The 24059-nt window shown below is 35.7% G+C and overlaps 1 protein-coding gene across 1 annotated transcript; it reads right to left on the bottom strand.

Annotated features, from left to right (window-relative positions):
* Window positions 1-348: 348 nt before the first annotated feature.
* On the bottom strand, window positions 349-23970 carry CCDC39 (coiled-coil domain 39 molecular ruler complex subunit). The gene is made up of 20 exons (XM_085301228.1): window positions 23860-23970; window positions 23339-23458; window positions 22219-22365; window positions 21008-21166; window positions 20283-20375; window positions 20065-20193; window positions 18152-18343; window positions 16323-16426; window positions 15872-16004; window positions 12650-12844; window positions 11775-11939; window positions 10314-10451; window positions 8643-8851; window positions 6954-7077; window positions 5154-5325; window positions 3309-3415; window positions 1759-1899; window positions 1441-1620; window positions 1110-1198; window positions 349-489 (listed from the first exon to the last, which is right to left on the bottom strand). The coding sequence occupies exons 1-20, from the start codon at window positions 23968-23970 to the stop codon at window positions 360-362; spliced, it is 2838 nt and encodes a 945-aa protein (XP_085157354.1). The 3' UTR covers window positions 349-359.
* Window positions 23971-24059: the final 89 nt, after the last annotated feature.

A 24059-nucleotide genomic window follows, 5' to 3' on the forward strand; every position in this document is an offset into this window, starting at 1 on the left:
GCAATCGTAAGATACCAGTTTACTAAAATTAATTCTTTTAGCATAACTACCCTTTTCATTGTAAGAACATGGATTATTGGTTTCTGAAGGATTTCCCAGATCTTTAGTTCTCCAACAGCAGAACTTGAGAAGGTAATTTTAAAGTTAATTTATTATGTAAAACATACACTTAATAACATTGATACTRTAATTTATTGCATATTTTAGTAAGAAGTTAAAATATATTTCTGGTAGAAATTAGTGCTAAGAGGTGTTCAATTGCCACAAGATCTTGCCAAGTAAATTAAGGTGCAACTTAACCAATTTAGAAGCTTTAACTAGTATAAGGCCTTTACTATGTATGACATTCCAAAGATTATTTAAGATTTTTTTCTGGGTAGCTGGGTACCAACGGCAGCTGCTTCTGCAGAATTGTTGAGAGACAAGCTCAGATCTATGACTTTAAGTGCTGAAGTCTGACTAGAAGCTGAACTTACACTTCTGGAGGATCTGAAAGACAAAAACTTACTCATCAGAATACTGAAATCCCTACATGTAAAGTAGAGCTTCTCCTAAAGGTTGCTTACCCATAAAGCCACTTGACAGCAGTGTTTATTCTAGATAAATGATAGATTTATGTAGCAGATCTACAGGAATCTTGTCAGATCATAATTGATTCAATCATCAACATGTTAAAAGCAATAYTGTAAGCAGAATGTACTTTGGACARGGGAAAAAAGATTCTAGGTACTTACTCTTGGCAGTCATCAAGAAAAGCATATGTCTAGCTTTCCTATTTAACTAGGAAAGAGCCCACATGAGCAACTACAAGTGCAAAATCTGGCTGGAGCACACTAACTTGTACTTTTATAATGAGAAACCACTTTTTAATTGGTACAATTAGAAAAAATGTAATTATTTTGCAATTACTGTGATGGATGCTGACATAAACTGTTAACTATGTGGTAGTAAAATCTAGTATACCTGACAGAGGGGAACATACTAAGAGACATTTTTCATAGATGGTTTGATAGGTAGGTACAAGACTAAGGGAATCTGGAAGAATGAGGAATTTTGTTGTTTAGGGAATGATTTTGCTAGTTTAAGCTTTAGGTTAAGCCAGTACTTACCTGCTAGAGGTCAGTGAGCTTTGTGAAGATGGTGAACTAGAACTTTGACTACCACCAACAGAGGAAATCGTAGGAAGTTCTAAATTGGACTAGAAAATTTAAAAGAACAAATTCTGTTGACATTAGGAATGTGTGATAGAACTCARTATTTCAGGAAAGTATATAATTCTTCTTTGTATTTCAAGACATGTTAAAAGCAGGTGAATGGTTTTATCCTATTTTACTGTAAGCATACTTCATGATGGAATTGAGGAGTTGTCTTTGAAAGATGCTCATCAGTAGATCTGAACTATCTATCAAGATTTTAGCAGCAGTCAACTAGAAAGCTTACCTGGTGAAAGTACATTTGAAAGGGTGCAGTTAAATCAGGATTTGCTTTTAGAACGTCAGCTAACACCTTGTCAATGGTTCTATTGAAGTTTTTCAATTCACGAAGATCAATGTCTCTTTCTTCTTGTGTTTCTGTGTTAGTTTTCTTTAGAGACTGAATTTCTCTAGATAGTCTGGAACACTTTCAAAAAATATTTTAAAGCGTGCTATTGTGAAAATAGTATACTTAAGAAACCTACTAAGTATAAATTCTGCAGTTTTAACTATACTGCTGTCTATCACTATTAAAGTTAGAAGTTGTCATTAATGATATACCAACCTGTTTTATAACCCGTTCTAGCTTTGGCTTCTGTTCTTCCATGTCTTTATTCAGCTGCRAAACAATAGCTTGTTTTTCCTTTTTTTGCTCTTGGTAGAGGGCCTCCTGCTTCAGTACCATATCAAGACTTTTTTCCATGCTCTGCAAATGCGTATCAAACAGTTTTAGTTTACAAAGCAGTTCTGATATCCTTTCAAATTTTATATCACTGTGGTAGGATTTCTTATTGCTGCTACTTGCTTTCAAATGTAGCTCGAACAGTTAGTGTTCACAGTTATGCAACTTGGACTTTCCTGACTATCAGATTTAATTGCTTAATAGCTGAATACCCAGGTTAAGAGATCACTAGGTGATCTACATATATTAAAAATAGACTGTCAGAGTACAAACAATGAAATTAGAGGTATATGCTTTCAGAAGTGTCTGTGTGCTGTGTCAGTAAGGGATATATATTGTAACATCTCGAATATTGTATTGCTTAAATGATGAGTGCACGCTGTGCTTTTAAAAATAACATATGTTTTGTTTTATCTCCTGTAGGAAGAGACAGGTACCTTAGACTTCAGTGAATAAAATGAGCTCTGTTTTTTTTTTTTTAAAGAAAAAAAAAACAGGAAAGGATGTATCTTAAAACCTCATGATATCCTAGAACTTACTCCATCATGATGGAGATGTGTCCTTGTTCCAGACTCGGATGTAAATTGTTTATTGAGTGAGGTGYATGTCCTTTGTTTAGAATAGGCAATAGGAATGTTTGCCTACCTTTATCTAATAACTCCAGGCTTAGAACAAAGACCTGGGATATAATAAGGTGCCTTTTGATTCTTTCTGTCTAAGGAAATTTTAACTGAAATGTCCCACCTCAGACATCCATGTTGCCCTTTCTTAAGGGGTGTGTGTCTGTCTGTCTGTCTGTCTTGATTGCAAAAGAACCCAAGAGTAAATACTCCATGTGGGGGCTGAACGCAGATTATGCTTTTCTTATGTTAATCCTCAGCCCACTAATTTAGTCAGCTAGCTTTCTCTAGCTGTACTGTTTCCACAGACTGGAGCACCTTTAACACACACAAAACAGAAAATACTGTCCTATGAAATTTGGGGACCCAGGCACCAGGGGACACTTCTGGGACATGTGAGTTTTAATTCCTGCAATACGAGACAGTGTAGTACAATATGTTATGCAGGATTACAGCTACTTTATCAGATGAGTATGTGAAAATTTATAAGCACTTTTGYGGATGGATGCCAGCACAGAGCAGAATTTTGCCCATGCGCCTGTGGGATTTTTAACCTTATAGTTGTATGTTACTAAAAAGCCTGAAGTTGCATTATAACTCAGGGAATTCAGATTCACAAGCTTTGAAATTATTCTGTCAGGAGACATAGAGCCTTCTAAAAATTTTATCCATTAYGTGTAGTATGGGATGTAAAAAGGAATGGAGGAAAAAGTTGTCACAGAATTTCCTGTTCTTTGAATGAGATGGTTTCYGTGGGTTAAACTATATTTTCTGGCCTTGTCTGTTCAGCTGTAACTCTTGCTTGTGCTTTACCTGGAGATTTTCCTGAAGTTCTTTGATCTGCCTTCGTTTGTATCTGTATTTTTCATCAGCAGCTCTTTTTTCCTCTTCTAGTTTCAATTTTTCATTGTACTCCTCACCTGTGATCCCAAACAATGACTCAGGATAAATGCTGATCAAGCAATATGTACAACCTAACTCAAGGTTAAGATGTTCAATTTTCATTTTAAAGTAAGTTRCACTTTAACTGTGTCAAAGAGTACTAATATGCTCTGCATCATTTATGGCTAAACCAAAGAAAGCAGCATTTTCCAAGGCTTGGCTTGACATTTTGCAGCTCTGAATTTATGCTGAATGGCAGTCTTTTGGACAGATTATGAAGTTTAGTTTGGAGTTATTCATTGCTGCACTCAAGATGATATATTTGGTTACATTTCTGTTTTTGAGTCATAAAGTCAAACCATCCAACTAGGTATAGGAGAAAGAACCCTCTTCATCACTTTCGTTTTAGCAATGCACTGATGAAAGCTGCTATGATAACTACTATTTCAAAGAAGTTTTAGGCTACTTCCATCTAATTACACCGTGTGTATTTTCAACACATATGTAATTCAATTGATTAAAATACATATAATGTGAGTAATATGTTATAAGCTGCGTATATGAAATATTAAAAGGTAGCTAGAAAGCTYTTTTCGAAAGAAATGGTTGTTTCAAATAAACCCACACAATAACAGAATTTGCTGTAAAGATACCCATAGTGATGCTTTTCCATTGTTATCTCTTACAAATACCTCAAGGTGTAGGATATATACATACATATACATGTATATATATATWTTTTCTTTTAACTCTATCACTTGTCCTAGACGACTGCRAAAAGGTAGCTGGCTTCATGAAAGATAATGATTTAAGAGCCACTGTTTCCAGAGCCAGCAGAGGGCGCAGAAGTTAGATGATCAAACTCTTTGTAAAGAGTTAAGTTTATATAATTGCTCATACTGATGCTTTTTGTAAGGATAAACAAAGAAGGTTCCAGTGAGAAAGGAGAGCAAGTACAGAAATACTTAAATGCTCAAGGTATTTTCCAGAATTCTGTGAAAAGCCCAGCCCTTTTAGTTGGCTAGTCAATATTTCAAATGTTGATGACATTACATTTTATTCTTCAATAAAACTTAATTTTCCCTGATGACAGCTTGCTTTTTCTCTCTCCCCTCTTATGTGAAAGTCGGATGATGATAATGTAGCTAAATAATTTGCCTTCATCACTAAAGTGATTATACCTAAGCTGGCTATAATTGAGCTAGCACTGGAAGGGGCACAGTTGCTTYGAGTAGTCTTGTGTTCAGACCAGCTGAGTCTACTAAGTGAAGGCTGCCAGTGGCACAGCTGTTCTTCTGTGGTTTGAATTAGTAGATATGCATGATGGAGCACTGCAGATAAGGAAGTGCTTTTTGCACTGGGCTGGGTACGTGTGCCCAGCTTAGCCATTAGAGCTATGTACTTAGCTGGCACTCCTCCCAGTAATGATTTTTTTTCCCAGTAATGGTCTATATGCTTTGCCTCCTCTTTACTCTTCCTATTAACATTTTTTCATAATATTTACATAGGCTTAGAGATGTTTACATAAATCAGATGATAGAATGTGAACATTAGTTAATTCTGTCTTACTGCCCTTTTTTCTGTGCTTTGTTGTTCTGTTCTGCCTTGCTGCACAAGTTATAGCAACGTGTGAATTACACTCCCTTTTGCTACTGTTGGTTTAGTCTCGGGCTGATTCATTCATGTCGTTGAATTTTCCCCAATATATACCAGTATACCAGTTTTATACCATCATCTGTAAGTTGCACAGCAAATAGCAATTTCCATTTTACATACTTGTCTCAGTGACTTCCTTGAAAGAGTTTCGGTAATTGCTGTTGCAGTTATTAAGTACATGCAGAGTATTTTCCAGAGCTACGATTTCTTTTTCAGCTTTGCAGATCTTTGCATCTAAATCATCACCTTCACGCTGAAGTGTTTCCTTTTCCTGTGCAGCCTGAAAATAAAACTGCTATTTTAGGTGACTGAACAGATATTAAAAACATTAGGATAATTATAAAGGAAAAAAAAATACTAGGAATATTTAGTAGTTAAAATCCTAGGTAGATATGGGGACTCATCCACGTGGTTAGAATTGGACTGAGATACCAGCTACTAGGTAACTGGAAAGAGTAGTTATTTACAGTAACTGAAGTTCTTTAAAGTGTACATTTCACTGTAATTTCATCTGCTTCTGCTCCTAAGCTTACAAAGTCCTGATTAGCAGTACCCATAGTACATACAAAGCACAGTCTCATGCTTTGTCCTGCTGGCATGAACTGCAGCACATGCCCACCCCAAGTTTCCTTTAATTGCAATATCCAAGTAAAAGTTGAGTTTGTTCATATATAAGCCCACCAAGGAAGTGTTAAAAGCCTTTCAGTTTTTCTGGGAATTACCCATTTGAAAGGCCTAATTAATCTGATCTGTAAGACTGGTAAGAAACCCAGCCGGCTGGAAAAGGGAAGTATTTCCTATAGCCCTTGTATAAAAGATGCATTTTCTGGATTGTGATCAGTTGCCCCACCTAAAGAGGCACGAGGACTGCAGCGCGATGTGCACATACAGCTGTGGGAGCTGGAGGAAAGAGACAAATGTTTGAGAGGCGGGAAAGCTGTCATCGCCCTAACGCTTTGCTATAGCTAAAAATCATCTGCCAGAGGCAATCAAATTACAAGCTATAGGGAAAGGGGGGGGATACAGTGAAACATGTATATTAGCAAAGCATCTCAGAGAACTCTTAAGTAACTTTTCTTTCCCCTTGAATTAATTATCTTTGTGTTTACCCGCTGGAGTGCGGAGAGGTGAAATTCTATCATCTTGTCAAGGAAAATAGTGACTGAACAATGTTCTGTATGCTTTTCAGAGGTAATGTGATGTCTAGTAAACTGAATGTAATGTCAAGTGGCTACACTGAAGATGTCAGTAATGCAGACAGTCTTGCTTTTGCCRCTAAGGCATACAATGAAGTGCTCTTATTTCCTGGTGAAGGTTTACAATTTCTAAGTAGGCTTGGACAATCACCTTTTGATGTTATGCACTTTTCACCCTCTTTGCTATGGAGTTGGGAATTAGCAAACAGGTTTCCTTATTTGAAAGTAAAACACAAATGAATTTTTTTCAATGAAAAGCTGAAGTGTGCACAGATGAATGATAAGTTAATGGACAAAGTTTGCATTTTTCAAGGTTTAAAAGCCATATGGTGAAATAAATACCTCCAAATAACACTCTCTGAAGGCTAGAAGAATTTAAGATTATATCAAACACTGTGATAAACTCGTTTTCGCTTGTGGATGGACTATACTGAGCCAGTAGTACTTTGTGTGACTTTGTAGAAAATTAATGAGCACCGAAGTACTTGTCAAGATTTTCAAACTGTGCCAAATTAAGTCTCTACTTATATCAGGACTAACCACAGAGATTAATTTGAAATCTCTGTACTAGTTAAGTAACCAATGCTGTCAGATAATGTAAAAAAATTAGACTGAAAATAAATGGTAGATAAGAGGTTGTCTTAGTTACTGTAATGGAGCCCAGGGAAATCTATAGCTTAATACTCTACTACCTCTGTCATAAATTATAATGCTAGTAAAATACCTTAATTACATAGTAGGCCTGAGTTTTCTCCTCTTCTCCTTCAGGTGGCATCATGACAACAGTAAGAATTTCGTATCTGCGTCTCAGTTTATCGATTTTGTTTAGGCGATCTTGGAATTCAGCACTAATTTATTTTGAGGAAAAATAAATGGGTTGAGAACATGTTCATCTTGTAGTGTTTTGCAGGCAGTTCTTGCTATAGCAGTTTAAATTGCTGGTTTTACTCAAGCATTCCTACCACATGGTAGGAGGCAGGTATGGTGGCAGTTGAGCTGATACTGGTTTGGTTGCTTCCTTAGCCATAGTCTTTAGTTTTTCTGGCTATCTAGAATTCTTATCTCTCAGTTCTAAAATGAGTCAAACTTATTATCATACTCCAAATCACTGCATCATAGGAAGCTGTGCCACAGTCCTCCCCAGAAAACATTTAAAGGTTTGGCATTTAAATCCTACAGCTGCACAAACTGCCCCCTGCTGATACTATCTTAATATTGCCACTGCTAGATGAACATAAGCAACAGCAGGCAACAACCCCAAATCAAATTACGTGGAAGTACCAATTAGCTGTGTAATTATCAAAAGAAAAAAACACATAGTCTGCAACTCTTGGTGAGCAGTTAAGCTTTACTCACACTAAATCACTCTTAATTCCCTATTGTGTGGGGTGTGGAGAGCTGAGGAGTGAATACAAAGCCTGCCAGATTTCAGCAGCTCAGCTACTGAAGATTTGAATTTCGGCTGGATTTAACCACTAACTACAATGTAGATATTGGGAGTTCAGAGCTAAGACAGTGACAAATACATTGTATATTACAGAAGGGAAAAGTTGCTTTAAATGTGACTGCTTTGTAAGATGTCTTCTGTATCGTAATAGGTGGGCAAGAAGTGAGACAAGTATGTACTGCAGGAGGCTTAAGAATTTTGTTATATAGGAGAGGTAATGGAGAGCTCGTTTATTTAATAATAATAACCCCCACACACTTACTAGATGAGCTAAAGAAATTAGTTTTATCAAATACTTGTGACTAAGCCCTCTTCAAAAGCAACTCTTCAAAGTAATTTGTCAGAGCTCCAGAAATGGTTTTCACAGTTCCTGACGATTCTGAAAAATGCAGGGTCACATATGTGACCTTTGAAAGCTCCTGTCTGACATTGTAAAGTTAAAGTAGCAGCACATCTGCAGTTTCCTGTCAGTACTAGAGAGGATCTTTACTAGCAGGTTAAACAATAATCCTTGTCCACCCATGTTACTAGACAACAGCAGAGACTGAGACGTTGTCAAAGGCTTAAAACTGCAGGCTTGTTTTGAGAGAAAGGCTCGCAAAAAAGATCCTCAGCTGGTTCAGTGTATGACTTTGAGCAAGATTTACTTCATTCTCAATTTCTGTATAGGTGAAATAGAGTAAAATGCTCATCTCTCTGTCAGGAAGTACCGATGTTAGAGGTGGAAGTTTCATTTGATCTCAATTAAAGTTCTACATTTCAGCCATTAACACAATTTAAGAACAGGGAAAACTACCTTTTTTCTCTCTCTCTTTTTTTTTTTTTTTTTTTCTGCTGAAGGTTGGGGGAAAAAAAAAAGAGAATGATTAGTTAGGATTTTTAGGGAAACATCTTTGTGTGTGTTGTAAGTTGTATTGCGGTTCTTGACTTCCTGTGAAGGAGATTTTGAAAATAAAAAGTAATTACCTTATGCGTTGCCGTTCCTGATCCACAAGTCTTATCTGTGAATCTATCATTGCCTTATGAATCTTAATTTCTTCAGTTCTTTCTGCTATTGCTGTCTTTAACTTCAGTTTTTGTTTTTCCAGTGTGAGAACTTTCTCTGCCTTACTAGACAGAGTATCTTGAAGACGTTTCAATTCTAGTTTTAAGAGATTATCTTCAACCATCATCTCCTAACAAATGTCAAAAAAATCAAAATAAATTATCCTTTTTATTAAGGTAATTATAAATACCTTAAAGGTAATGAAAATATAAAGCATCCATTGTTTTACCCTCTGTATATACAAYTGTAAGATTCATTCTGCTCTGCATTTAGGAATGTTCTTAGTTTCTCCTTTGCTAACAGTTTATATGGGGAGTGCTATATGGGTAAGCTGTTTCCTGAATGTTTTTCTAGAAATTCTTCAGAACCACTATTCAGACTGAGTTATATGTCTTTAGACATCTTCATGTAAAACTTCTAATTTAGCGTTATGAATTGTGAGAAGATAGATAAAGATGATTTTAAAGAAATGAAGCAGACCTTACAAAGAACTTTATCAAGCTCTTAATATCTTACTTGAGCTATTATTATAGCTGTCTTGGAAAATATTCTCGATTCTGTCTATCCACAAGTCACATTGTGTTATGAGCAAATTTATATATATCAAAGCTCATGAAAAGCAGTCAGTGGTGAATCTCATTAGCATGCGAATAAGAAATCTCTTATGGATCCTGAACTCTGTAACTATTTTTCTTCTGACTTCTCTTATGCCATCAGCTTCCTTCCCTTGTTCACTTGAATTTCACACTCTAAAAAAAAAAAGTTTGAGGTTAGGGAAAGAGATGGTTCTGAGGAGCAAGTGGAGCAAGGAGGCTGACAGCAAAACTCTTCTTGCTTTTATTGGGGTGTTATTCTGTRTTGTCACTGCTAATTAGATGTTGTAGACTTCTGCTGCCCCTGAGGAGGGGTAGAGCTTATTGCAGGAAAAATGTGCAGTCRTCAGAGGTTTGGGAACATGATTCCATTTTCCTGTTTTCTGATTCTCAAAATATAAGGAGAATTTCTGTTGTTTTCTAATCCCGTAATGAAATTGGATAGATCAAAACTCTCTCCTGAAAAATCCCCAAATTTAATAAGTCTAACTAATCAGTTATTTTCATTCTTGACCTTTGGTGCTCCTGGAAGAAGACACGCTGGCTAGAAGAAACATTTAACTGAGCTGTTTAGTAGGCAACTATGGAAATATGCAGGTGGGAAAGGGGAGAGGAACCATAACATGCTATTTCGTCTAGTCAAAATGCTTGAGCAATAACTAAATACTCTATTTTAAAAGCAATGTTTTCAGGAAAAAAGCACTCACAAGATGATTATTATGGTATAAGCAGTATCTGATTAAGTTGGTAATTTGATTCCCAAATGAACTTTGTGCTGCATACAGAGAAGCAATATGTTGCCTACTAAGATAATACCATGAAGGTGACTTCAAAACAAAGTTTGGGAAGGAAGATGTGAGCCAAGAAACTGTGATAGGGCTTTTTATGTTGCTCTGCGGGAGATAGACAACAGCCTTCGGATCAGATCACTTGTGAGTTTGTGCATTTAAAAACAAAAAACATACCCTGTGTTAGTAAAGTTGGAAAATAATACTGTACCTGCTTAACAGCTTTAGCTTTTTTTAACTCCTGATCCGATTTATCATTGAAAAGATTTAGTTCATTTATCTTGATGATCACATCACTTGTTTCTTCTCCTGTCTTATCCATTGCTCTCTTGATGAAATGGACATCACTCTGTTTCCAAATAAGTTATATTTAATTCATTTAATGCAAATTGCAACAAAACCTACCACTTAGTTTTAAATGAAATATTTAAGTCTTGGAACCAGGGATCATCATCATCATCTTGTGTCTATATGCTGTTGTGTAGACAGTGCCTTATGCCTTGCAGTCCTGATGCAGACTGTTGTTATAACGTTAATGACACTCATTAGTATAATAATAATTCAGATAAAACAACTAAATAGATCTTCTGGCTAATAAAATGATTGTGTATTTTAGTCTTGATTTAAAAATAAGTAAATAACCAAAACAAAACCTCACATTTCTGATCCTAGCTTTTAGAATCTTAGTGTATCTTCATAAAACCATCAGACTTTAAGACTCCAGAATATTAATAAATTCCTGGAGGTCTTTTCCAATGTTTSATTATACTCACTGCTCAAATTTTGCATCTCTTCAAAACTGAGGACACCAGTTTTCAGACATCAGATTTTGCTACAGCATTGATTTCTAGTTAAAGGGCTTGCCTATGAGCACTTCCCCCCCCCCACTAAATTGATGTAATTTTTTAACTTTTGCTTTGAGAAAGCAGTCATGACTATTTTATTAAAAACCTGACTTTTCTTATGTAAAGAAGAAATCTGTATAGTTTCTCTTTAAAAGGGTTTTTAAAACATAGACTAAAATGTAGCTGACTGATAAATACAATTGCTTCATATACATTAAAAAACTATAACTTGGCTACAGAATAACTGATGGGTTCACTTCTGCAAGAAAGGTAACTGCATTTGTAGAGAATTAATGATGGATACTGCGGAGTGGAGAATTTGAGAACAAGCACATATGGGCAATATCCTCCCATGGAAATACGTTAAAGATAAAAATATTTCCAAATTACATGTCAACAGAGGGGTCAGCTAACTGAAATCCTGTCCCTTCAATTTAGTAGTGCTACCTTGTAAAATTCTAAATGCAACTGTGCCTATTTTATGAAAAATATACAAAAACATGGAGTAGTGTCACAGAATATCTTTAGAATGACTGAGATTTAGAGATGTTAAATTCAGACATTTGCAAGCAGTCAGTCATATCTTGAAATGAAAGTCAAACTTATCTTCCCAACATTTTAACATCTGTCTTTATACTAATGCGTCTCAGTTATACAGTAATGATGTTAATGATGTACTTTCTGGAAGGTCCATGCAAAGTGTGAGATAAGTTTTCCATTTAGCTTACATATATTTAAATGTAGTACCAAGTTATTAATAAGAAATTTACTTAATTCATTGAGGTTTTTAAAACTTGCACAGAAAACCTGGTGTTCTAGGAAGTTACCTGAAGTTTCTTGTGTTGTGCATGTAAAACAGTATATGTATTTTTCTTTTCTTCTAAGGTTTTCTTAAGTTCAGCAACTTTTGCTTCCAGGGCTTGTTTTTCATCTGCATTAACCTCCCCTTCTAACCGTGACAGCCGTCTCTCTACTTGCTGAATATAAAAATCCTGTTAAAGTAATTTAAAAGAATAAATTAATGATCTGAGATAAGCAATTATAGCCTTTCCATAAAGCTAAAACATGAGATATAAACTTGGAACTAGATGTTGGCTTTAGGACAGTCACCTAATTAAGCTATTGTTTTACAATAATTTATGGCTTATAAACCTCATTAATGTGAATTAGTAGCAAAAATGTTCTTAATGACTGATGTGCAACGATAGTTCAGAAGTAATCCTCTAGAAGAGTAACAAAGCATATTCTTCCTGCTGTAGGGAGGCTTACCATGTGGTTGCCATCTTGCTGTTATCAGTGGCTGTTGATGTAAAAGGGTGAATTTTCAAAGTGGTGCATAGGAAATGTGCACAAAATCCAATTAGTAAATAACAGGATTTTGGCTTGTACCTCTTGTATCGCTTTAAAAATTTACCCTGAGGTGTCTGTGGTTCAGAGGGATCAAAGTAAAGAACTGATTTGAGAAATTAGTGGGAAAAGGAAAAGAGCCCAAAATAATGAAATACCCATGCAGACAATGTAGGTGATACAGAGCAACTTTCAATTTTATTCATACATATAGAGACAGAAAGGCAGAATCCAAATTAATGCTACACAGAATTTCTGAAAGAGTAACGTAGTGGTAAAGGTTACAGAACTCAACCTATTTACTCTCATTAGCCCCAAGGAACAATAACAAGGTGAGGGCTTGTTAACATTTTACCTGGTTATACATTATTTCCTGTTGTCTTAATGCATCCGCATCAAGTCTACACAGACGACTCTTAAGATTTTTAAGAGATGTTCGACTTCCCTCAACTTCTGCCACAACGCATTTCTCCTTATCCTTCTGCACCTTTAATTCTTGAGTTTTCTTGAAATGTAGGTTTTTCAAGTGGTTCATTTCTGTTTCTTTTTCCTGATGACAAATTAATGATTGAATACATAAATAAGTTCTGAGAAATGATTTGCCTTCATTAACCATATATAGGGAGATTTTTAAAAAGTTCCTAATAGGAATGTGGAATTTCATAGATCTTGGTTGGTTAGAAAAATCTTTGACTTATTTACTTGGGGGTTTTGTTGTTGTGTGCAGTGGGCTTTTTTGCTTTTTGTTTTTCCTTGAACCATACTCTGTTTACATGACTCTTTTTATCATTCAAGGAATGCTGCTTCTGTCCTTTCAGGAAACTCAATTCCTGGCCTCCTTTAAAAACCAACCAACCCTTTGTTCTCTAGTATATTTAAGTAGGGAAATCCTACTGATTGATTTCTTCTGAATGACTAATACAAAGCTTTCCAATGGTTTATTAAAACTTGTAACTGTGTGTGTGTACACACACACACACCATTTTCAGGTAGTAATTTTGTTTGAAAAAGAATTTACATGTCTTAATGTTTTCCTTCTATTCTCAGACTTAAGTTGAGAATACACCTAAATCACTTCAGGAAATTACATTTTAGTAGTGTCTATGACAGTTAAGACAATGCTGAACATTGCAGGTAACCTAAGTGTACTGAAAACAAAATTGAGATTTTTTTTTTTATAACCTTAACAAGAAAAACTGTTCCCTTCTCTCCTTCCTTCCTTCCTCCTCCTATCCAAATGACAAAAGGCCCTCCAAAGCTGAGGCAGTTTAGCATGCTAGCTTTGTGTAAGGTACAACACTAAAAATGAGTGATATGGCATCAGCTTCTACTCCCTTTGATAATCCCAGGGTGAAAGACTTAATTACATTGAGCACAAGCCTGGTCAAGAGTTTGAATATGCACTGCGAAGTTAACGCATCAAAATGCCTTAGAGTTCACTCCTCAAGATGAATAAGTGTGCTCATTCTTTATTTGAGAAGTATACAGATGAGTACTCTCTCTCTTTTTTTTTTTTTTTTTTTTTTTTTTTTGTGCTTGCTGTAAGTGCAAGGCAAAATCCAAAACTCAGGAACTAAAAAAGGAGATATTTCATATTAAGCCTTTTGAGCTATATTTCTGACTAAATGATGAATTCATTTACTAGATTTCAATCAAGATTTGACCTTCATTTAGTAATCCCACCTGCAGATTTAAATGCATTTATTTAATAGATTTTTTTTTGTTTCCTTAAGTGAAGTTGTCAATATAAAGACATGCTGAATAACCTTCACTGTGCAATAATGCTCTACCACAAAAGATTTAAGAAGGAGAAGTATCAGGACTAAAGCAAAAAATGGTGAGATTTCATCCACATTGTTCCTGTTAATATCTCTTCACAGTAAGGTAATAGATGTAGCAAATAGATGTGTGTCCAATGTTGATGGAAAGCATGCTTTTGATGAGTGCATTACAGACACTGTTCAAGAACAGTTCATCCTGGTTAAAATATTACCCTAAAGCTGTAGAACTGCATAGCTCAATAACCAAAAGCTTAGGTTATCCACCACAGATGCAAGTAAAGAAACTGCTAATGGTTTCGCCACCCTGGTGAAAGTCTTAAGGGGAAGCAAATAAGAATTTCAGTTTAATGAAATGTTGTATCATTCCAGTTTGTTTTTATATTCTCAGGAAAAAAAAACTAAACCATTTAGAGTAAGGCTTCTAATTTAAGAAACTCTCTCTTAAAAAGTGTCCCCTCTCTAGTTTACGTACGTATATTTAAAATGCATAGTTAATATATATGTAAGGTAGTAAGTTTGAAAAGTAAGACTCGGAATCCACTACAAGGGCTTGTTTCACATAGATGCTGCAGAAACAATACAAAAAGGAAAAAAGAAAAAGGAGTACCATGGTGTGCTGCAGATATAGTTTTGTTGTCACTTGTGGAAGAACATCTGATATGTCATATTCGTGTAACTTACTCATCTTACACTAGAGAAAGCTTCAACATATCCATAGCTAGTCATCCAGCAAAATGAAAAGTTTGTATCAAATCAGTCAGAAGCTAAACAGTAAAATACTCCAAAAGAATTAGTAGCAAATTGGAAAAGAGCAGAGTTATGATTAGACATTACAAGAAAAAAAGACATTTTTACAGAGTGTACATGCTACTTCCCAAATCAAAATCTTCATCCATTGTGAAAATGGAATCTGATGTTAGCCTGTAATTATTTAGTAGTGCACAACCTTAGAAAACAAGTTAGACATTATCAGAGTATCACTTAGTAAAATTTGAAAAAATGGGAGACTGGACTAGCTAAATCTGATTTGAAATATTTCAAAAAAAAATTGAATCCAGATTTGCCAAAATCATAACTGCAGGGTTCAAAAATTTGGTGGTGTTTTACTAAAACAAGAAGTGTTCAGCAGTAACATTACTGAGAAGTAATCCTGACAAGTTTCTCGCTCCTTAGCGATCTTGTTAGGAGACTGATAGCTTTGAAGTGTAAGGCACCAGCTCCTCAGCAACACATAAAGCAGATTGTTTGGAGACAGGAATGCCTGACAGAGCTAAGCAGAATACAGGATAAAGTGTTTTTCAATATTGTTACAAAGCAGAACAACATTACCTCATCCAAGCTGGCCACGTGGCCATGTTTCAGTTAAAATATATATATATATATATATAAACAAACAAAAAAAACCCTTCATTTTAATCAAACCAAGAAGCTGCAGTAACTGATGGAGCAGAATAAGTGTACTCTTCAGTAAGAATATGCACTACGAATACTGGTTTTATATATGATAGGTAAAAAGATGATTCTATAACCCTTCCTACAGTATTATGTTTATCCTATGTTAATACATGGGGACACATTTTCCAGATTACTAGGACCACTTATTTTTCTCCAGAGTTTTCCTAATACAGATACTGACCTATCTATATCCTGATTACTTCACTGTTTGAGATGAAGTAGCTACTTGTCATATTAACATCTGCATCCTATTCTAATCCATAAATAAGCATTTGTTTTCTATATAGAACTTGCAAAGTTAAATGAATCCTCATTTGCAGAAACTATTTAAAATATCTTACCTTGACAATTTTCTCTTCTTCCTTTAGTATTTCTTCCATTCTCAAAGCTTTCTCTTCTGAAGTCAGTGTTTTCTCAGTCACAAGCTTCAGTTTATTGGAAAGACTTGCATTTTGTTCTTCAAGAGAGGTTAATCTAAACAAAATTACATGAAATACCAAGTTAAACTAAAGGTTGCACATACAGCACTGCTAAAACTAAACAGCATATCTTACTGAGCAGTTGCATAATTGATCAGGCCAAACTTGATAACCAAGGGCTTGCTCAGATTTTGCAAACAAGGATTACCAGGAGTATTTCCAAGTTGCACAGTGCCAGAAACTGTACAGGACATGAAACAACCAGAAATTTGGCTGCTTTAATAAAAAACATTATTTAAAGTTCTTTGCTCAATCAAGGATTTGATTACGTCATTAACTCTTACAATTATGTTTCTGAAGGTTTATTTCTTACCTGGATTTTTTTTTCTGAATTTCTTTCTTCAGATTGGCTACTTGTATTCTCAAGGACTCTAGATCAGAAGTAGTTCTTGCCACAGTGCATTTCAAAGTGTTCAGCTAATAAATTAAATAAGATAGTGAGTGATAGTGTTAGGCCGCTTAAAATTGTAAGTGTTCTATTCAATGAAAAGTAATCCGTTTCTTTTAACAGTTTTCTAAATGAGAAGTGCTGCAAATTCTGAGCTGGTGTAGATTAGCACAAGCTASTAGAGTCAGTAAACTAATTCATATCATCAGACTGCTAGGCCAGAAATACTTGATTATGAAGGTTACAGGATGAACTATGAAGTAGCTGTAGGCTGCAACCCTTGTCCAACAGCATCTGCCTGAGTGGAAACAGACTTTTATAGAGCATATCTGATTTTGATGAGGTTCTTTGTAACCATGGATACCCTCACAAATCTAATTACTATTTCTAGTCCAAACTTCGATTATGATATGGGAAAACTATTCGGAAAAAGAATAAGCAGACATCTGATTTGGTAAATAATACATGACAACATAAATAGGACAGGAATACTTGTACTTTAAAAGTAACTTGTTAGTCTTCACAGTATCATTTAACAGTGTAAGTGGAATTGTCTTCACTTTCACGGATGAAGAAAACTCATAACCTATTCCAAAGTATATAGCAGGTTTCTCACTGTATCAAAACGAACTGCAAGTCTCAGATTCTTTCTATTTTCTCAGTTACATCCCACAGAGGCTCTGACGCCCAACAGAGAATGAGACTATTCTCATTAGCACGTTACATAGTATTAATTGTGAACATCTTGCAGGACCTCCTAGCTTAGAGAGAAAAACCTACCAATTCTGTGAACCCTTAAGTTTGCATAAGTATAGGGTAGTCTAGTCGTCTGCAGCTTGTGAACTGCCTGAGGCATCTGGCCGCAAAAGCCCACTGCCGTTTTCCCCCAGATTGCAACCTCTGATTGAGGGGGATTTTTTGGGGGGTCATTTAGAATATGGATAATTTAATTAGGATATCAGCTTATGAACTAGCTATTTCAGACAAGTTATCCAAATTTAATGCCACAATAGAGGCACAGAGATATTTTTGAATCACTGAGCTTGCTGAGAGCCCAGACAGCGTTACTGTTTTCCTGTAACAGAAAACTTGAGTAATACAAGTGTATCCTTAGCAGACTCAGGAGATTTAAATTACCTCTGAAAACTACTAATAGAAGCATTTAAGAAATGTAGCAATGCACCTCATTCCTAATGCTAAGTACAGATTAAGTATAACTAACAGAATCAAGCACAGCTTGTTCATTAGGACAGCCTGCTCATACTACTTCTTGATTAGAAAGCTACATGGAAAATGTCTCTCCCCACCCCCAGTAACTTTAACATATCTACAAGGACTATCAACACTTATTTCTCAAAACACAGGATAACAATTGTTTGGAATCCAGAAGAGATTTCTCTCATCTTTATACAATACTGCAGTCTACATATGCTAACAGCAAGACGCACTTTCTGAAGCATCTGTTACACAATTCAAGAGAAAATTCGTCTATCTTATGCCAATACAGTAGAGAATACAAGGTAATCTCAGTGGCTGTGCTTTTGTTGTTCTTCAGTGCTATCAGTGAAGGGACTGAGTTCAGGATCCAGATTCCAATAATCAAGAGTAGACTGGAAGGAATAGATTTTTTGTTATATAATTAGGAGTGTAATATAAAAACAGAAAAGTAGTTTTTATTCCTACATTTCCTCTATCTAGTTGGAGGTTAAAGATTTTTTTCAGTCTTGTTTTCTAAACTATTTGGTCATCATTACCTCATCCTGCAGCTGAACTCTGTAAGTATCCTGGGTTTGATACTCGTTTCGGAGGCTAATAACTTCCCGCTCAACAGAAGAAATTTTCTTTTCATATTCCAGATTATTAACAGTTTCATTTACCAAAAAGGAGGTTTTCTCTTTGAGCACAATTTCTTTTTCTCGCATCTCCTGTTTTAGCTCTGTTATTAACTAGCAGAATAAAAACATTTGCATTAGTTAAGATGCTTTGCATTAATAAAGGGTACAACCAGAAGACAGATTGCTGTTAAGGCTTTTCTTTCCATGAAACAGCCTAGTTGTCATGCCATTCTTAGATTACTTTATTCCACTGGTATATCATAAAACAAAAACATCTTTTGTACATTTTTTGTATTTGTTATTTCCAAAATGTTATTGCAGTGATTTCTTTTTTTATTAAAACGTGATTGCATACATCTCCATGAAATAAAAATAATTTTGATTAACTGCCTAAAAAAAGAACTATGTGAATGAAACTTCAGATGGACTTGAAACAACAGAAAAATAAGAGTGAAATTACAATGGGATGCTTACCTAAGCAGATATATTTATAGCTGTTTAGTGGAAATTGTGTATTTTAAAAGGTTGAGTAAAAGATTAATTACTGGGAAAACTATACTGTAGCTTTAATGTGAAACAAAGTATATTTACAAAAGTATTGGACTACTGATTTATGGCGGGGGGGACAGATTTTTTTTTTTTGGTCTGTTACAGGAATCTTACAACCTGAGATACCATAAAAATACAACATATTCCAGCTAAATTAGACCATTCCATTCTCTGTTCAGTATTCCTCCTAGCATGTTATTTTCTATTACTAGATTTTTAAGTGTTACACCTTAAGCATGTTCAAACCATATTTCTACTCAGGGTATGCCTAATACTCATATGGACAACATCAAAAGAAGTTCTCATCTTTCAGCAGGAAAGTGTCGTACTATCAGAGTGAAGATTTAAGACAGAAACTTCTTGTAGATGCATTTATGCTTCCCTCCTCCCCCCCCCCCCCAAAAAAAGCCATTGTTTGGAACCCACATTTATAACGTTTCTGTGCATGCTGATCCATGTAGTGTTTTCTGTTGCATCTGTTCTAGTGCCCTTCAAAACTTTGAGGAGTTCATACCTCTCCTAACAAAGTCAGGATAAAAAGATTTTATTTGTTCCTCTTTCCTCTTTCACACCTATGCTTAAGACAGTGAGGAAAAAAGATGAAGACTGTATCTTTTAGAAATTAATACTAACTTGTAATACCCAACAGGATTTTCTTTGATTTGAAGAGTGCTGTTGCCTTTCTGGATTTACAGGACATACTTTGGGATCGATTTTAAATTTTAATATTATTGTTCACCATAATTCTGACATAAATTGTAGCCATGTATTTATTCATGGAGGTAGAATTTTTAATTCCTCCTGGTTCTAAAATGGTCGCTATTTTATTTTGTTTTTTGTATCACAGCTCAGAAACAATTCCCTCATTGCAGCTTATTTGTCATTATGTGCTAAGAAACAGTACTCCGTCTTGTCGTTTCCTAGATCAGACAGAAAAAGCACTACTAGAACTGCCACACTTTGCATCTCCCAATGAACCTGAGAATGAAAATTAAACCTAATATGGTGCTCAAGCAGAGCACCATTACTTACACGGAGAGATACTTCTTTCATAATAAATGTAATATCTGACAATGAAATTCATCAAAACAGTGCTCTGCTTTTGCATATCTTTCTGTAATACCTGAACTCTGAAACAGCTTAATAAAATAGAGGTCACCACAAGAAGAATGGTTACATCTAAAAGACTCTGTTGATCTACATGTAAAAGTGGCAAAATTCTAACCAATTTTATAGATATAAAAATAGGCCCAATACATATAGATCAATCACCACAGCTTTACCATAGCACAATGGTCAATCTGTTGATCTCTTTTTTGCATCTGTTCTATTGCATTCTCCCACTGCCTGATGACTTCTTGCCTTTCCTGATGAACTCTGCGAAAATCTTCAGCTGTCTTGTCAAGCTCTATCTGTTTAAAAGGAAGGACTGCTATGACTTCTGATTTAAGGAAAAAAAAATCATAAATAGCAATAAATCTTCAAGACCTTAAGCACAAACCTGAGCTGTTATGGTTTCTGTAAGCTCATTATCAAGAGCTCTGTGTTTCTGATTTGCTTGCATGGTCAGCTTTTCTACTTGGAGCGTCAGCGCCTGAAGTGAAGTGATACGAAAGCATAATGTATTTAATAATGAATATGTAATGTCTTATACATTTTTAAAGCCCTGCTACAATTAAGACTGGAAAACAACCCTTATGAAATCTGAACTTGTGACTGGAGTGTCTGTTTATACTGTCTTTCATTACTCTAGACAGTTTCACTCAAAAGGCTTTACTTTATCCTCAGTAATATTAATAAATTCAGTTCTAATAGGAAAAATATACACTACCTGTACATATATGGCACACATTTTTTAAACAAACTCCACCCTTAATTCAGTGTGAAGTTGTGTTTACAACTAGTGGCACAGTTTTCTAATGACTGCTAGAAATTACTAATATTTTTACACTTTCTTATGCAGGTAAAAATAAGACTTTAATTTTACCCAGAAGAACAAAGCAATTAACGCCTTTCACCCTTGTAAAACCTAATCTCTCTGACCTTTAAAATGAGCCTTATATGGAATTCCACTGTTGTGCTAAGTGGAAACCATCATATTTTAAAAGTGTTGTTGTACAAAATCTTGTCTCAGTCTTATTTGACTTGACAATATAACTAAGTCTTTAGATGCTAAAAATAGGTCTCTGTTTTTGTTTCTACAAAATTGCTGTCAGATCTACTTACTCCTAGTTTCCCTTCGTCTTGTTGTGCATACTTCTGGATTGTGGCAGCATCATTATCTTTACGATTTGATTCTTCTATCCAACTCTCCAAAACTTCCTCATCACAGTTCATCTGTTGTCTTAAGTCTTCCAGCTTCTTAGTGGTTTTGTTTATATAATTCTAATAAAATTTGAGATAAATTAAAGGGTTAACATTAAATATCTAATAAATTCTGTGAATATTAATTGAAACAACCTGTTCAAACTTCCCCGAGAACGTAAGTTTACAGGGATCTTACTGTCAACAGAGTTGGTAAGTTCTGCTTTCTTTTTTTTTTAAATCAGTAAGTTACTACAGATCAAAAATACAAATTACTTTAAACAGAAAATTCACCCTCTGGCAAGATGAACCTATTTTATTAATACGTGCGATATTCATTCCACAGAAGAAACTGAGGCATCATTATGGTAAACTTCTCCTTCACAAACTAAGGCCCAATTTTAACATCCTTATCCCGCAAATCACTTTGCAAATGGTCTCACATGACWGTTAAGAGACTTCCTGATATGAATATGATAGAATCTGGATCCAGCTGAAGAGTAAGGCCATCTTGGTCCTGCCTACCTTTTAGGAGACTGGAGACTGTAAACAGACTTAATGAGAAAACAAAGGAAGCATGAAGAATGAACAAACACAATTTAAAATGATTCAAAAAAGGAAAAAAAAGACAGTTCTGTAAAATAGGTAAGAACTGTAATTAGATAATGTTACCTAATAACCTAAGTTTTTAATTCTTGAAATCATGCAACAAGTTTTTTATGGAGGAAAAAGGATTTGCCACCAACAACTTAATTTTTAAAGTATAAAATAAAATACCTGCAAGAACTAACAAGATGGTGATATGGAAATATGGCTGTGCATCTGGCATTAAGAATATCTCTGTTGATAACTCACCTTCATCACTTTGAGAGCGATTCTTACCAGTATTCATCACACTAAGTTCTTGAGTTCTGGATTGTGATAACTGTCCTGAAAGACTGAAGTCTTTCAGATCTAGTTAATATATGCAAGAAGTTCCTCGATCTCATTCTACGTAAACAGTGAAAAATGTATCTAGATCACTTTTAGTTTGTAAGTTTTACTTACAAATAACTTTTTTACGATCTTTTTGGTGCTCACAGAAGTGAAAAATAATTGCAATATGAAAGTTCTTAAAAACGTTTAAACCTTACTTCTTGACTGTTTTTCTTTTCTCTTAGAGAAACTATCTCATCTTCCAGTCGTTTCATCTCACTTTTGAGTCGTCCACATTCTCTCTCAGCAAGGGCTTTAAAGTGTTGTTCAGTTTCAATTTCATTCTCTTTGGCTTTGTAAAGAGACTAGAGGATAATACAGTTCAGCATTTTACAGTGAATAACAGACCTTTATCACCCAAAAAGCATTTTGTGTACAACTGAATCAGAACTCAGAAATGGCCTGATTTTAATTTAAATACAGAAATTTTCAGAGTAACTTTAGTGTTTAGATTTTAGTATCTCAAATACATATTTGCATACATGTCTTAATTACCCCATTAAAAAATATTTCAGAATCTTAATCGCTTAAATAAATCAACATCTTAGTCTCTTAATCACTCATGGCTTTCTGTCAGATTTGGGAGAGATTCTCTTCAGGAGAAATAATTTTATTGTTTTGAACTGTGCACCAGGCTGGCCTCTGGCAGCATCTCTCTATCGTCTAATCTTCTGAAAAAAAAAGTGATTTGATAGATCTTTATAACAATTAATCTGTTACTTAGTAGAGGCTTCTCTTAAATGGGGAATAGCTAGTGCTTCTTCTTTTTTTCATGTGCAAACTAGAACTTGAATCCAGCACAGTAAAACTGAAGAGGCTGTTCAGTTGCGGGGAAGTTTAAGGCTTTTTCACATAGAGTATTTTACCTGAAATGGTTGCAGCTTTGATTTTGACAGTTTTTTGAAAGTCTAAGCTGCCCATTCCAGTCAATAAACTCAGAATCTAAGTGTAGGTGTTTTAACACCTTAACTGTCTCATTTCATTTTTCAATGAAAGTTCAAGTCCAAAAATTAACTCTTCATTTTCTTTTTCTTTGACTAAATTTTTGTTATCATCTGTCAAAGTGCTCATTCATAAATAATTCTAAAACGCATCTTGGATGGGCTTTTTTAATGACCAAATAATATCATGAAGACACAAGATTTAACTTCTGTTTCCTGTGGAGGTCCTGAAAAATCTCACTAGCAAAAGCAACAATACATAGGGATCCAAGACACAGAAAAATCTTCAGATCACAAGTCTGTCTGATAAAATGGATGTACTAGACAAGTAATTTACCTGAGTGAAGCTGAACTCTTGTCTTACATTTTTTAAATGCGATGTCATTGCTCCTATACGCTCTTCAAAGTCAGTCAGTTGATTTTGCAGGTTTACTTTTTCTTTTTGCATCTTCTGCARCTATTTTAAAGTCACAGTTATCAATTAACTCTTTTAGTTGGACGTTTGTTACCYGCAACTACTTAAAATATAATTGCAATTTTATATATCTATATAAAAGCAATAAAAAATATAGGCGCTGCATGTTCCTCCACAGGAATGGGAGGAAAAGAGATTTTAGATTAAACGTGGCAAAAGCGCTTTTGCCGTACTTCTGCTTGTAAGGATCACCAGAACCGCCCCGGGCTCGGCTTGCTGGGCGGGCAGTCCCCGGGCGCCCGCGCTTCCCCTCAGCTCGCCCCTGAGGCGAGGGGCGGGCAGCGCCGCGCCGCCACCTGCCAACGCGGCAGCGCGCGGAAAGGCCTCGAGCCCCCGGCGCGCAGGGCTGCTGCGCCCCCCGCCCCCGCCCGCCCCGCGCTCACTTCTTCCTCCAGCGCCCTGTTCTCCGCGTTGGCCACGGGGACGGCGTAGCCATCGTCCCAGCGCAGCTCGGCCAGCACCGAGGCGGAGGAGCCGCCGCTGCCGCCCTCCATGGCGAAGGGCCGCGGCGCCCCTAGCAACGGCGGGGCCTTGGCGACGGAGCGCGCGGCGCCGCCTCAGGCACCGCCGGGCCCCGCCGCTC

This window comes from Rhea americana, unplaced genomic scaffold (assembly GCF_003343005.1).
Source record: "Rhea americana isolate MKP2758 unplaced genomic scaffold, rheAme1 scaffold_174, whole genome shotgun sequence".
Classification (NCBI taxonomy): domain Eukaryota; kingdom Metazoa; phylum Chordata; class Aves; order Rheiformes; family Rheidae; genus Rhea; species Rhea americana.